General features: G+C 49.8%; 1 protein-coding gene across 1 annotated transcript; it reads right to left on the bottom strand.

Moving 5' to 3' along the window:
- Positions 1-3051: 3051 nt before the first annotated feature.
- On the bottom strand, positions 3052-8597 carry BHLHE40 (basic helix-loop-helix family member e40). Its single transcript, XM_031954331.1, has 5 exons — positions 8237-8597; positions 7988-8057; positions 7708-7815; positions 6795-6918; positions 3052-5424 (listed from the first exon to the last, which is right to left on the bottom strand). The coding sequence occupies exons 1-5, from the start codon at positions 8314-8316 to the stop codon at positions 4574-4576; spliced, it is 1233 nt and encodes a 410-aa protein (XP_031810191.1). The 5' UTR covers positions 8317-8597; the 3' UTR covers positions 3052-4573.
- Between the last annotated feature and the right edge of the window lie 5461 nt (positions 8598-14058).

The following is a 14058-nucleotide window of genomic DNA, read 5'->3' as shown; positions in this document are numbered from 1 at the left end:
GCAGTCGGAAACGTGACATTGTGTCAACATTCGAGGCAGGTCAGAGCTGGGTGAGACCATCAAAACAAGCCGGGGGAAACTCAACACACCCTGTCTGAACAGAGTGAGCTCAGAAGCCGGAGAGCGAGGCGTCCCCGCACCGGAGCCCAGCTCCCGGCGGCAGCCTCCTCTTCCCCCGGCTCCCCGACGGCCTCCTCTCCCCCAGGTCCTTGGGGGCCTCCTCACCCCCAGGTCCCCGGGGGCCTCCTCACCCCCCCAGCTCCCCGGGGGCCTCCTCATCCCCCAGGTCCTTGGGGCCTCCTCTCCCCCAGGTCCTTGGGAGCCTCCTCACCCCCGGCTCCCCGGGAAGCCTCCTCACCCCCAGGTCCTTGGGGGCCTCCTCTCCCTCAGCTCCCCGATGGTCTCCTCACTCCCAGCTCCCCCGGGACCTCCTCTCCCCCAGCTCCCCGGGGGCCTCCTTTCCTCCAACATCAGATCCCCTACACCTCCAGTTCCCAGCTCCAAAACTCTGAGTCCCACTAGATCACCCACCTGCCAGTTCCAGCTCTTAACCCCCAACCCCTCCATCTCTCACATTTAGAATGGAGCCCTCCCTCTAACTCCCAGCTTCCAGCTGCAATCAGCTCTGTGCCACTTCCCAGTTGGGGCCTGCCCAGCTGTAGCAGGCTCCTGGCTTCCTAGGAAGTTCCCTGCAGCATGGATCAGCGACTGAAAAGGACTTCAGAAGCCGTTCAGTGCAGGCTCCTCATTTTGTAATTGAGGAAACTTAGGTCCAGGAACCTCATTTGCCATAGCACCGAGGTGATGCTTTCCAAAGAAAACACCGAACCCTGCTTTCCAAAGCAACTCAGGGTTTTGGCAAGACTGGAGGGAATATCACAGGGAGGGCTGGAGGACCCAGGACCTGAGAAATCCGTCTCCACCCTTGCACTCCCTCACCAACTATTTTTTCCCTAGATAAAAATCATTCTAATGAACATCAAGGGCAACCTTGAAGGGGAAAAAGTCACAAACTAACAGTGTGAAGCCAGAGGGAGAGAGATGTGGAAAGTAGGTGGTGATAGGGGAGGGAGGACTCCATGGGCTGATTTTTGTGTGCACAGGAGCCTCGAGTCCTTTTTTAGTACTAGCTGGTGGAACCACCTTCACCCCATCCATTCCTCCCCTCCCCCTTCCCCAACCAGCTGCCTCCCTGAGTCACTGGCCAACCACCTGCCTCCCTGAGTCATTGCCCAGAATCAGGGAGTGGGAGGTAGGGTGGGGCTTGGGAGCCTGTGGTACCACCGGAGCGCCGTTCCCAGGTCAGCCACCCCACTTTCCCACTGTGGCTGGTCAGGGGGATCAAGAGCAACGAATCGGTTCCCTTTTCTTCATTTACTCTCTCCAGGTCCCTCCACCTTAACTCTGGGCTCTTAATGCTATCGCGATCACTTTTGTGAGGGAGACCCGATTACTCAACAACGCAGGAGGATTGGAAGACTTGGATTCAAAACCCACCGCTGCAGTTTACAAGCTCTGTGGCCTTGGCCACACGACTTAAACCTCCCTCCTCCTGTTTCCAAAACTCTGAGCTCCCACTCCATCATCCAACTCTCAACTCCAAAACTCCAGAAAATGAGGGGATTGGAGTCAATGGCTCTGGATTTGTGACCCCGCTTTCCCCCCACTGCTGCACCCGGTAAATAAAGACATAAACCAATCCCTGCCTTAGGTGTTTAGCTTGCAAAGATAGACTAATTCTGTTTGCCAGAAGGAATTGTCATCTGTAAGGCAGAATGCAATGTCCCTTAAGACTTTCCTAGATTCACAATCTTGGAACATTGAGAGATTTTCTGAAATCATCTCTAACCCCACCCCCTGGTTTTGCTGGTAAGGCAAACAGCAGATCTAGAAAAGAATGACTTATCCAAGATCATCCAGTAGCTGGGCCCCAAAGTCTGCTAATTCCCTGTGCTCTTTCTGCTACACCAAAATTCTCCAATTCCTCCACATATATTTTAAGTGGGAGAATAATGACATTCTGAATGTTTCCATTCTGGTTTTATTGAGGGGAAGCTTCCCTCCTCTTGCTGCTTCATCAGAAGGCTGTGGAGGAGAGATCGAAGGTGACATTTGAAAAGGACAGCCATGATGAGTGTGTCTGTGTCTGGCAGGTGGTGTGTGCGTGTGAGGCAGGGGAAGGGGGGGTGATTTGCCTGGATTTCAGCTCCCTGAGGTCATTTTCACTGCATGGGAGGTGAAGCTTCTGTTTGGCAGACTCCTTTCAGGCTGGAGTGTGTGGGCCAGCCCAAGCGACCGGAGTTCAGTCATTTAGAACCCATTCTACTGCTCAACCTCAAGCCAGGGATGCTGAAGGTTAAAAACAGCTTCTGGTTGAAAATCCATAAAGCCAATGGCTCCAACCTCAGGCTGAGCCCGAGAGATATTCTGCCTACTGTTCAGTATACTTGCCTTGTATCATTTTTTCTAAGTGTCTATGACTAAGCAACACTGATATTCATTCACACACCAACACACCCAATCTCAGGAAGTTCAGAAAGGATGTAACATAATTAGGAAAAGTTTCCTCCAGCAGCTTTTGCTGGATGTGACCTATCCATTAGCCCAGCCCCTGCTTAGTCCTAAAGCTAGCATGAGTCTCATCCCCAACATCAATTAAAACATTTCGTAATCACTGTTGAAGCCCCTATTATCAAGGCCCTGTTCAACGTTTCTCAAGACAGTCTGCTAACTGACTCCATGTCCTGTGAGGATTTAATTCATGCTGAAAAATAAAAAAGAACTTTGCTTGAAACTAAGAGGGAGACTATGAAACACCAGCTAGAGTTAGCTTAAAAAAAAAAAAAAAAAAAAGGAAACCAAATATTTACCTATCAAGTTGACTAAGCTCTGACTTAGCACTGTGCATGTGAAAAGTGAATTATACTCGGAGACAGTTAACTATTTGTGACCTAAAAAGAAAGGAAAATGTCAGTTATGTACATATTATCTGGCCCATCAATGGGTCTCACCAAGTTCAACTCCAAATTTAAAAAACACAGGAGACCAACCTTATCTTCCACAGGAAAAGGATTATTTTTATTAAGTATTTTAAAACGACTACTTAACATTTACTCATAGATAAAAATATTTACAATTTTACACTTTCAAGGAGGCTCCAAAATATAAACACTGTACCTCTCTCTAGAGAAAATTATTCTCTTTGAAAACAGAAATACATTCATGTTTCTCACTTGTTTTGATCAAGTAATTATACAAATAAACATCTGAAACATTTTACTTTTTAATATATTTATATATAATATATATTTATAACAGTTTTACAAATAAAGGCAATAACTTTATACCCCAAAAGAAGTTAAAACACACAATCAGGCATAGTGCATTCAATAGCTGGTGCAGTCGTAGACAGACAATTCAGAAGACAATTACTCTGGACACAATATTTTGGAAAACTAGGGAGATTTTTTTTTGTTTTTTGCTTTTTTTGCTTTTTTTTTTTTTTTTTTAGTTAAGACAGTTGCTGTAAGCCATCAGACAGGGGCACTATCACTGCAGAAACAATCCAGTCTAGGGTGGTCAGGCAGTTGAAGGGCTAAGACTTAGCAAAAGTTTCAAAAAAATAAAAAAATAAAAAAAAATAAAACCCAACTATGTTCAAATTTGCTCTTTTAAAGTAGCAATTCATGCCATGGCAGACTGAAACACCCTCTTGTAACTTAAGCAGCTTTTTAAAATCGGGTTTCTCTGCTCTCCTGTACCTTGGACACCTGTGCAGCAGTTACAACGGGAGCCAAAGAGATCCGGAGGGCTACCCCTCATTCGTTCTTTAGCTGTCCAACTGGACATAGTTTAGTCCCTTAATTGGATAATTACCATATAAAGCTTAAGCAGTCACTATACTCTCTGTACTCCTTCAAGGCCAAGGTGTGAAGAGAAAGCCACCTTAAGTCTCCCTGAAGCACTCAGGGACAAAGCCAGTGGGGGCTACTTTAGAGCTTTTGGATGGAGCTGAACAAACACCAGTTCTCAGACTGACTGCCCTTTGTGTGAGTCACACGGAAAATACTAGGAGATGGGTGGGGTGGAATAAGTCCGTCTCAAGCTGTGGGCCTGGTGGGGAGCTGTGCTTTGTCAAGTCCTCACATGAAAAGTACCATATTCCAGTTCACCAAAAAACAAAAACCCTCCCCGGAAGCCCTCTCCCCAAATTGAAATCTAAATAACTCAACAGAAGTCACAGTCCTGAATGGCTATTTTCTGGGTGGCTGAAATCTGGGAGGTTTTATTCAAACAAAATGATGCTAAACAACACAAACCCTACAATATGTTAACCTGGGTCCATCCTTCATGTTTTCCCTAAGCTTTCTGAACCAAATGAGGCTTCCATGTCCTACACGTATGCACTCTAAGCCATTCATACATACATACACAAATACACACACACACACAAACATACAACACACTCGCCAAGCCTAATCTCCACACCTCCATTTATCTGGGTATGCAAGCTTAGTCTCATTAGATTTTTTTCCCCCAAGGGGCAAAATAAAAGAGGGCAGTCACACTATCGTTAGTCTTTGGTTTCCAAGTTTAAAGGTGGGATCTGCTTCAGAGCCTGGAGCAGAGCCGAGTCGATGGAGGAATGGGATGGCAGTGGAGAAGGGAGTCTCTGGGGCATCAGCAAGGGAGGAGGAATCTTCTCTGGGTTCATGAAGCCAGTGAGAGCTGTCGCTGAAGCGGGGAGCCCAGGGTACAAGACTGGGACCGAGGTGGGATACCAGCACTTCTCCAACATGGGAAGATAGGCCGTTGCGGATGGCGGGATCAAATAAAAAGGCAGGCAGAAGGGAGGCTGGTGAGGGTGAGGGCCCAGAAAGGAAGACCCGATCAGATCGCTGCTAAAATGGCTTTCCCTGTCAGACATTTCTAGTCTGGTCTTTTTTGCAGGTGGATCTTCGGATTCTTGCTTAATGGTGCTTACTCTTTCTCCCAGAGGGTATTTATGTTCATTATCATTTTTAAAATACTGCTGGTCAGCTTTAGAGTCACTTTTCTCCAACTCCCCTCCGTAACCACTGTCTGTGTCTGTATCACTTCCACTCTGCTCGCCACTCGAATGGGCAAAAGTCCTTTGGATGACTGGAACACAATTCTTCCCGTGCCCTTCAGTGCCTTTGGTCAGGGAGCTGGGCTTCTCTTTGAAGTCCATCATTTTGGGGGTGGGATCACCAGGCTTGTGGACAGCTCCACCCTGTACCACCTCGGAGACCATGCGGTGGAGGTGACTGACCAGAGCCGAAGATTTCAGATCCCGACTACTTTCGTGCTTTGCCAGGTACTGCAGCACCTCCCTGGCACACATCTGGAAACCAGAGCAGAACATCTCCTGGCCGGCATCAAGGTTTCTTGAGGATAGCTCACCTGGGAGAAAACACAAAACAGAAGAAACTTTAGAAGGGTATCATCCACCAAAAAGAAAATGACTCAACTAATTAAGAGAAGGGAACTCCTTAGTATAAGACTATGGGCCAGGTAGTTCAGTGGAAAGAACAATGGAGTCAGAGGACTTCAGTTTGAATTCTAACTCTTCCACTTAGGCCTTAGTGACCTCCCTGCTCTTGGGAAGTTTCCTTATCTATAAAATGTGAGGCTTGGATTAGGTGACCTCCAAGCCTTATCCAGTTCTAAATATAAGATTCTAAGAATATTAGTTTCTTTGTGGACAGGGATTATTCAGTTTCTCATAACAGGTCGGACCCTAAGAAAACTTATTTTCAATGGTTCATCCCACAAAAATGCTCCTTTATCTGTCAATGTTGCATCTTGGAGCAACTGTCCTAAATCTTCACACTGTTTGCCTCTCCTCCTCCTCCCAGTAGATAATAAAATATTTATATCCCTAATTCAAACATGTGAAAAAAAAACGAAGGAAAATTGTTGTGACCGCTTCAAAATCCCCTGGCTGATACTTTCAGGGTCATCTTTAGGTGAGTGATCAAAATGCCTAAGGGAGAATGAGGTCATAACAGAGGAAGGAGAAAAATGTAAAAATTGGCTTATAAACCTAAATATTATTACTTAGAAGGTACAGGAGTGGAAGAGTCCTTTCAACCGCTCTCTGGAAATCAATGAAAATGGATGACTAAACTTGAGTCCTGAAATCAGATTTCCCAACTCCACCAATATACCTAGTGGCTATTCAAGGAACAGCACAAAGGAATGGAAAATTGTTCTTGTGCCACTGCCAGGGGCAGGCTTATGCCACACACGGTGATAAGAGAGTGAATAAATCAAGAACCGGTGTAAGCCAGCACTCTTCTCTCAAATGACTGAAGGAACTGTGACTAGAAATTCTGAAGACCACCTCTCCCCCCTCCAAAGTGGAACTTATGACTTGCTTCTTCTACTAGGTTTTAAAATGTTAGGAAGATGAAATCTAGTAGAAAAATATTTTTAAAAATGGTAGGGAAGATGAAACCTAGTAGAAGAAACAAGTCATAAACTCCAGCGTATAATAGGCAGTTACTTTAGTATATATATATAAAAAAAAATTCACAGAACTCTAAGATAATAAAAGCAAAAAGGTGCGTGCAAGTATGTCCCCAATAGAGAAATCTGTATTCACGTCAGATGGCAGGATGAAAACTTGTCCTTTTAGGAAAGGTAAAATGACAAGGCCCACACCAATGTGCGCCATTCATTTGTGGAAGAGATGTTCTTACGACAGATGTGAAAACTAAATCTCTCCTTGCGCTAAAACTGTTGGGAGCCAAACAGGCTTGAGTCCTCACCGGCCTGTAAGCCACTCTGAAGGGCCATGATCTTCTGCTGTTGCTGTTCGATCAGGTTGGTAAGTGCTTTCACATGCTTCAAGGTAAGCTCAAGAACCACAGCCTTCTCCAAGTGGCCCAAAGTCTGGAAAAGAGGGGAAAAAGCGGGGTGAAGGGAGTGAGCCCCTGCTGCGAAGTCAGCCTGGAGGAGAAAACGGCCTGGGTGGGAGGAGGAGCAAGGCTGCCCGTCCTTCCCATGCAACAACTCTTGTTAGGCTGCCATGTCTGACTGCTGCTTCACAAATGTACAGCCATAACTAAAAGATAAAAAAGGAGGCGACAGCTATGCTTGGAGGTATTTTGGGAGCAGTGACATGCCTCAAGGGAAAGCATTTGACAGATAGGTTTCTCCAGCCCCGCTGGTACCCTGACCTTACCTCAGGGGAATCCAGAGATAACGTTTCTCTGCAGCGGTGTCAAACCAGAGGGGGAGTTCTCACAGAAGGGAAGCCAAAACGGCTTTCCCCGGGAGATTTCCTTCCCTTCAAAAAACTTCCCGGTTCCACAGCGAACCAAACCGAGCCAGACAACAATCCAAAACCAGACCCGAGTCTGTCCCTTCTCTTCTCGCCTGTACGCCCCCCCCCCCCCGCCCCCCCATGGCTGTAAAGCCAAGAAGCCCGTCAGGGCTTCATGGGAAGCTCCTATGTGAGAGCCAAGCGAGCATCTCCCCCTCGGGGGCACGCTGAGGAGCAACGGGCCGGCCTGCCAAGTCGGGGAAGAACCACCGGGCTCTCAGGCCCCCAGGAAGAAGAGCCCCTCCCAGGCCAGGGGGGCGTCCTTCACGCGCGCCCTCTGCCCCCCCTCGCTCCCGTGCCGGGCGCGCCCGCCGCCCCGCGAGCAGAGCTCGGAGCGACTCCAGCGTCTCACTTACAGTAAGTTTGAGATGTTCGGGTAAAAGGTCTTTCAGCTGGGCGATGCACTCGTTAATCCGGTCACGTCTTTTCTTCTCGATCAGCCGGTGCGGCAGCTTATAGGTCTCCTGAAAGGCAAAGAGGCGCTGGGCGAGCCGGGCCGGGGCTCCCAAGGGCGCCCGGGGCAGACGGGGAGACGCGGGCTGAGCGGCCCCTTTCCCCCCGGCCGGGCCCGACGGCGCTTCCCCCTGAAACTCTAACGGCGGGCGCGGGGGGAGGGCTCCGAGAGGGGCTCCTCACCTTGCTATCCTCGCTCCTTTTCAGCCCTCGCCTCGGTTTGTACACTTGGTACATGTGGGCAAAATCCACCCTGCAGGGAAAGCAAACGGGGGCAGAATTAGCGAGGGCGGAGGGGGGAGCCGGCCGCGTCCCGCTCCCGGGCGGCAGTTCGGGGGGCGCGGGAGCGGGCCGGGGCCGGGAGCCGGACGAGGTCAGGTCTGGGGCGGCTGAGCAGCGAGAGCCGCGGCCGCCCCGGGGGAACTTCCTTACCCGGCCATCTCGCTGGGCTCCAGCCCCGGCACTTTGCCCAGGCAGGCGGGGGGCGGCTGGGCGCTGGTGATCCTTTCCATGGCACGGAGAGAGCGGAAAACTTAGTGCCCCGCTTGTGAGGGACTCGCGGAGCGGGCGGCCGCCGGTCTAGCCCCGCGCAGGAGACCCGGGGAGTCTCGCTTCCCCCGCCGCCGCTGGAAGCCCCCGCGCTTAGCCCGTGGGAGCCCGGGGAGGGAGGGATGCTCTGGGCGTGCAGGAGTGCCCTCTGCGCTGCTCTCGGTCCGTCTGCCCGCACAGACTGCCTTTCTCTTCTCCCTGCGCCGTCGGGACCGTGCAAGCCAAGTGAATGAGCTGGTGGGAGGGAGGGGGGGGGGGGGGGGGGGGGCTGGTCGGCGGTGGCGGGAGGGGAGGGGGCTGAGCGAGGAGTAGCTGGGAGGCTGCAGGCTGGGTTAAATGTGAGCGAGTGGGTGGATTGGAGCTACGTGTTCCACCCTGTGACTCCAGGCACGTCTGGTTGCTGCCGGGGAGGGAAGGAGCGACCTGCCCCCGCCCCCTCCCCCTGCACCTCCCTCCCCGCCACCTTCCCCTCCTCTCCATCACATGAGCCTCACGTGTCGGACAACGCTCGGGCTGCTGAGAGGGAGCCCTCCCCCGGCACACACACATCCTCCTTTTCTCGCCCCCAGCCTGATCGCGCCCCCCCCCCCCCGTTTCCCCCCAGCGTCCCGGGGTCTGCCTTCCCCGAAGAGGGGGTGGGGGGGCGTCCGGGTCCCAGCCCCCCGGGGGGGGGGGCGGACTAGCTGGCAGGCGGGGGGAGGGGCAGGTCTGGCAGTGGCCGTGTGGGCGAACCTGCCCTAGGGAAATGAAGTAAGTTCCAGGCTCCGGGGAGGGCTGGGGGGGCGGGGAGGGTCAGATCCGCCTGCTGGGTCTGACTCAAGCTGGGAGAGGAATATCCCCTCTCTCCCGGCCAGCCCGCTTCCTCCCCCGCCCCCCCGCCCCCCGGGAGGAACCGGGCAGGGAGAGGGGGGAGGGGCCCCCGGCCGCCCTGCCCCAGGGGCTTTGGTTTCTTTCCGTCCCGGCCTCCCCCAGCCCGAGTCCAGGAATTGCCCGGCGCGGGGAGGGGCCGAGGGGAGGGGCGGATGTCACCCCACTGGAACAGCTCAGCCGGGACTCGCATCACGGCACGGGCAGCGCTCCAGCCCCAAGGGCAGCCGAGGCCGCCGCCGCCGAGCACGCCGGCTGCACCTGACGGGGAGGGCGCCCCTGCGCGCGCCGCGCGCCCAGCCGCGGGGCCCCTGGGCCGCCCCGCGGGGCCGCCGTTACACAACCGCGGGCGCTCCCAGCAGCAGCGCGGGGCGGGAGCCTTCACGTGGCCGTCTGGGAAAGCCAGCGCGCGCCCCCCCCCCGGGCCGGGAGCCTCTCCGCGCTCCCCGGGACCGGCCCGAGGCGCAGGCGGACCTAGCAGGGGCGCTCCCCCGGCGCGGGGTCAGGCGGGGAAAGGGGTCGCCAGCCCCGGACCCCCGCCTCACCGCGGCTCCCCGGGGCCGTCCGGCGGAGGAGGCCTCTGGCTGGCCGCCCCCAAGGGCGAGGGGGGGAGGAGAGCAGTCGGGCTTAGCCCGAGCCCCGCGGGGAGAAAGGGCGGCAGAAACAGTCCCCGACGGGCCGCGGGGGGCGGGGGGGGGGGGGGCCTGGGGCTTTGGCTCGGAGGGACTTAGCCCTCTTCCACCCAGTCGCCCTTCCCCCATCCTGGGCCAGACGTTTCGGATCCTCAGAGGATTTAGTTTGGGGGAAAGTTCAAAACGTCGCTGCCTTTTCTCAGATGAGAGAAAACTCAAATCAGCCAAGTTTATTCCTTCTTAGCAGCTCTGATTAAAAAAAAAAAAAGAGGCGATGGACGGGAAAGTAGACACTAACGGTGGAACAGAATTCGGGGGACTTCGGGGACCCACGGCCGAACGGGGTGTGTGCCTGAGAGCTGACGGCCCCTGAGGGTGACCTTAGGTGTCCCTGAGCTCCTTCTAGTTCTAAACCTGGTAATCCCATGAAAAGCTTGGAAGGCACGGCAAAGGAGGCCAGTGCTTGCGACGGATGCACGCACGGACCTTCCTTTGGGGCTCAGTCCTCGGGCTAGCCCGCGTTCTATAGCAGCAGGAAGGTAGAGAGCACAGGCTCGACCTCTGTCTGACTCCTGTGACTCCTTCCAGATTCGGTGTGGGAAACACAACTGGCAGAGAAATAAGAAGGACGGAGCCAAAATCGGGGTTCGAATTCTGCTCCTTATAATGCGGTGGTGGGACGGCTCGAGCAAATCTCTTTGCTTCTGTTTCCTCAGATGGGGATCATCCCCTTCGCACCTGCCTCACAGGATGGCCCCGAAGTTCCTGTGAGATCAAGTCTGTCAAGGGCTTTGTAAACTTGCAAATGCAGCTGTTGGCTAAATTGTTATAATTACGATGGTCTCCAAGGTTTCTCCCGGTTATGGCTCCGCTCGCCTGCGCATCGGAATGCGCACGTTGACGACATAAGAGGGAATGAATTTCCTTCACAGAGCTTTGGAGAACTCCGGCTTCCTGTTTAGATTTCACAAGTGTCAGATTCATTAGCAAGTGCGAGAAACGCCTGGTTTAAAAAAATAAATGCAAGTCTGTTCACCGACTTGACGTCTCAGTTTGGGAAAGGAAAGGTATTTCTCCGGGAATAAATTAGCCTCCTCCGTGACTCAGTTGCTTTCTCAAGTGAATTATTCTGGAGCTTCCTTCCTGGAGGAGAAACAGTGCTCTGATCGTGTTCATTCTCTTGAGTGTGCTTAGTTACCTTTGGAAGAGTTCAATAAGGAATTGAAGAATTGTCATTTTAGTCACTGTTATTCTGTCTTCAGGAGACAGGTGTTGGGGAGAGGTAGGAGGAGGAGAGTTAGGGTGTAGGATTGTCTTCCTTTGCATTAATTGTGCAAGCATTTATTAAAGGGCCACTATATGCCAGACACTGCGCTAAATTGTGGACATACAAAAATAGAAAGGATCCTGCACCTTCAGGGAGCTTACACGCTATTGCTACGAAGCACACCTAATAAATAAATAATAAACAGGTAGTGACTGAGACCATCTGTTATAGCCTCAGACAATGCAAAGGTAAAGCCAGACTTCCACTTTCCCTCAGTATCTCCTGCTGGCTCTATCATTCCTAAAACCAGGCATGCCTGTTGAGACAGCATGATGCCACATGATGGCAGCCACTGATGGAAAAGACTTCATCTTTAAATCCCTATTTCTGACACTCCCCTGACCATGAGCAAATTCCCACACCTCTCTGAGACTCAGTTCTTCATTAGTGAAATGAGAATAATAATAACTAACCCGTTGTCTAAGAGGATTATTGTGAAGGGCCATGTACAGAACACTGGAAACTTTCAAGCATTATACAAATGTCAATTATTATTCTTCATATTTTCAGCCTTAACACCTTTGGGGTCAATGAGTTCCATATATTTACTACCTTGTATATGCAATGCTGCTGCTTTTTATTTGTTACAACCTTTGAAGATTGTCCTCTAGTTCCACTCTATCAGGATTTGATGAAAAAGTCCATTCTAACCTTGTCTATAACCTAGTATGATTTTATCCATTTTAATCAGAGGCATAACTAATAAATTTGACACCAAAGGCCAGCACAGTGAAATGTGCCCAGACTCAGCAGTTGAGGTAGGGAGGGGAAGAATTGAGGAGGCAGAGTTTCTTGTGGAAAGACCTTGAACCCTGGGATACCACCTCATTCAGGAGACCCTAGGACTAAAAAATGATCCTTTGCGAGGTGCTAAGCTTAAATGAATACAGTGCAATAAAATCTAGTTCTTATTAGAGTAGCAGGGGAGAACATTCAGAAAATAACTGAAATAAACCACACGTGCTAGATCCAGAAATCTAATACAGCTCTAAAGAGAGGCAGCTTGGTGAGGGGCAACTCCAAATCTGTCAAACATCTTAGCTTGTCTTTGTCAATGGTTTAAATTTTTCTTGAAGTGGGTACTTCTTTGTGATAGGAGATTTAAGGGAGTTTAATGGATGAATCCTTTCTGGAAAATTATAGAGTTCAGGGCAACATATCCTAGGAAACATGAATATCTTTAAGAATGTTCAGAGGAGGGGCAGCGAGGTGATGCAGTAGGTACCAGCTCTGAAGTCAGGAGGACGTGAGTTCAAATTTGACCTTAAACACTTAACACTTCCCTGGGCAAGCCACTTAACCCTAATTGCCTCAACAAAAAATAATAACAAAGTCCAGAGGAAAACAACATGGTTGGTAAAGGGTTCCAATGAGGTTTGGTTAAAGGAATGGGAATGTTCAAACTGGAGAGAAGTTAAGTCCATCCCAGCTCAAAAGCTAAGATCTTATTATTTTAAGACTGAAAGGTGGGGGTGGAAGATAGGGTGTGATGGGAACATGAAAGCTCTCTTCAAGTATTTGAAGGGTTAGCCTATAGAACAAGGATCAATTTGTTGTAAAGGGAATCTACAGTTGGGATTTGTCAAGGTATGAGTCTCCACAGGAAAAGGGGCAAAGGATCTCATCAATCTGGCGATGAGTTTTTTCTGGGAAATGGTTTGAATTAACCAGGTCTGGATTCATTTTTACTTCTGAAATCTAACCCTTCCTTTGAGGTCCACACTAAAGGTCTCATCCTTGTACCTCAGTTAGAGGAGACTTCAATGTAGTAAGTACTTAATAAATGGCTTTTTTCTTTCCTTCCTTCCTGATTTCTCATTTTTTCAGTAACTGGAATTAGCAAATGGTTGGTCGCTCATATGGAAGATGAGATTAAACATACTTTGCTTGGCTCCAAAGGGCAGAATTTGAAGCTGGGGGGTGGTGGAAGTTAATGGTCCACAGGTTCCAACTCAACAGAGGTGAAAATTTAGTGACAATCAATTCTTCCCAAAATGGAATAGCCAAGGGGAAGAAGGATAGAGTGGGAAACTGAGAATTCCCTACCAGTGTAGATCTAAAACATCTGACAAAGTAGATAGAAGGATGCACTTGGGCTCAAGAAGGTCTGAGTTCCTTTTGCTTTGTTACTTTGGTAGCTTTATGACCCTGGTCAAGTCACTTAAGTTCCAGCCTTAGTATTCTAATTCTGAAAATGGAGGTGAAAATAACCACTTTGCAGGCGTGTCATGAAATATAAAAATAAACTGCTTTGCAAAACATGAAGTTGCTACATAAATGTTATCATTATTATTATCTTCAAGCAGAGACCAGATAGCCATTTGTTAGGGAAGTTGGATGCATGATCTGGATAGAGGGGGTAGTTTGATGTGTAGAAAAAAACAGTAGACTTTGCTGCAGATGATGAAGTTCAAATTCCGTCATGGCTGCTTCATAGCTAGGCAATCTTGGGCAAGTCACTTTTAAGTTTTATTTTCTTCATTTTGAAAATGAGAATAATACTACACAGAGTTATTTTAAGGGTAAAAAAGAAGAAATCTATACAAGTCCAGAGTTTTTTGTTTTTTTGCTTGATCTCCGAGTTTCCTTTTAGTCTAAAAATTCTAAGAATAATTTGTTATCAGAATATCATTTATATGTAAAGAAAACTTAAGCTTTAGTTTTTCTAGGTTCTTTCTATTCTTAACTATTTATATTGTTGACTGCACAAACTTTCCCCCCAAACATCATTGTAGAAGTTAGCCAGGTAGTCAGTCAATAAACATTTTTTAGGTTCTGTTGTGAAGCACTGATTGGATGAATATGGTTTATATTAATAGGATATTGATAAGGGGAGCAAAGCTGACTATAGCAGATGTTGGAAGAAGGGAACCAATATT

Source organism: Sarcophilus harrisii, chromosome 1 (genome assembly GCF_902635505.1).
Source record: "Sarcophilus harrisii chromosome 1, mSarHar1.11, whole genome shotgun sequence".
Classification (NCBI taxonomy): Eukaryota; Metazoa; Chordata; class Mammalia; order Dasyuromorphia; family Dasyuridae; genus Sarcophilus; species Sarcophilus harrisii.
This window is presented reverse-complemented; position numbering and strand designations above follow the sequence as displayed.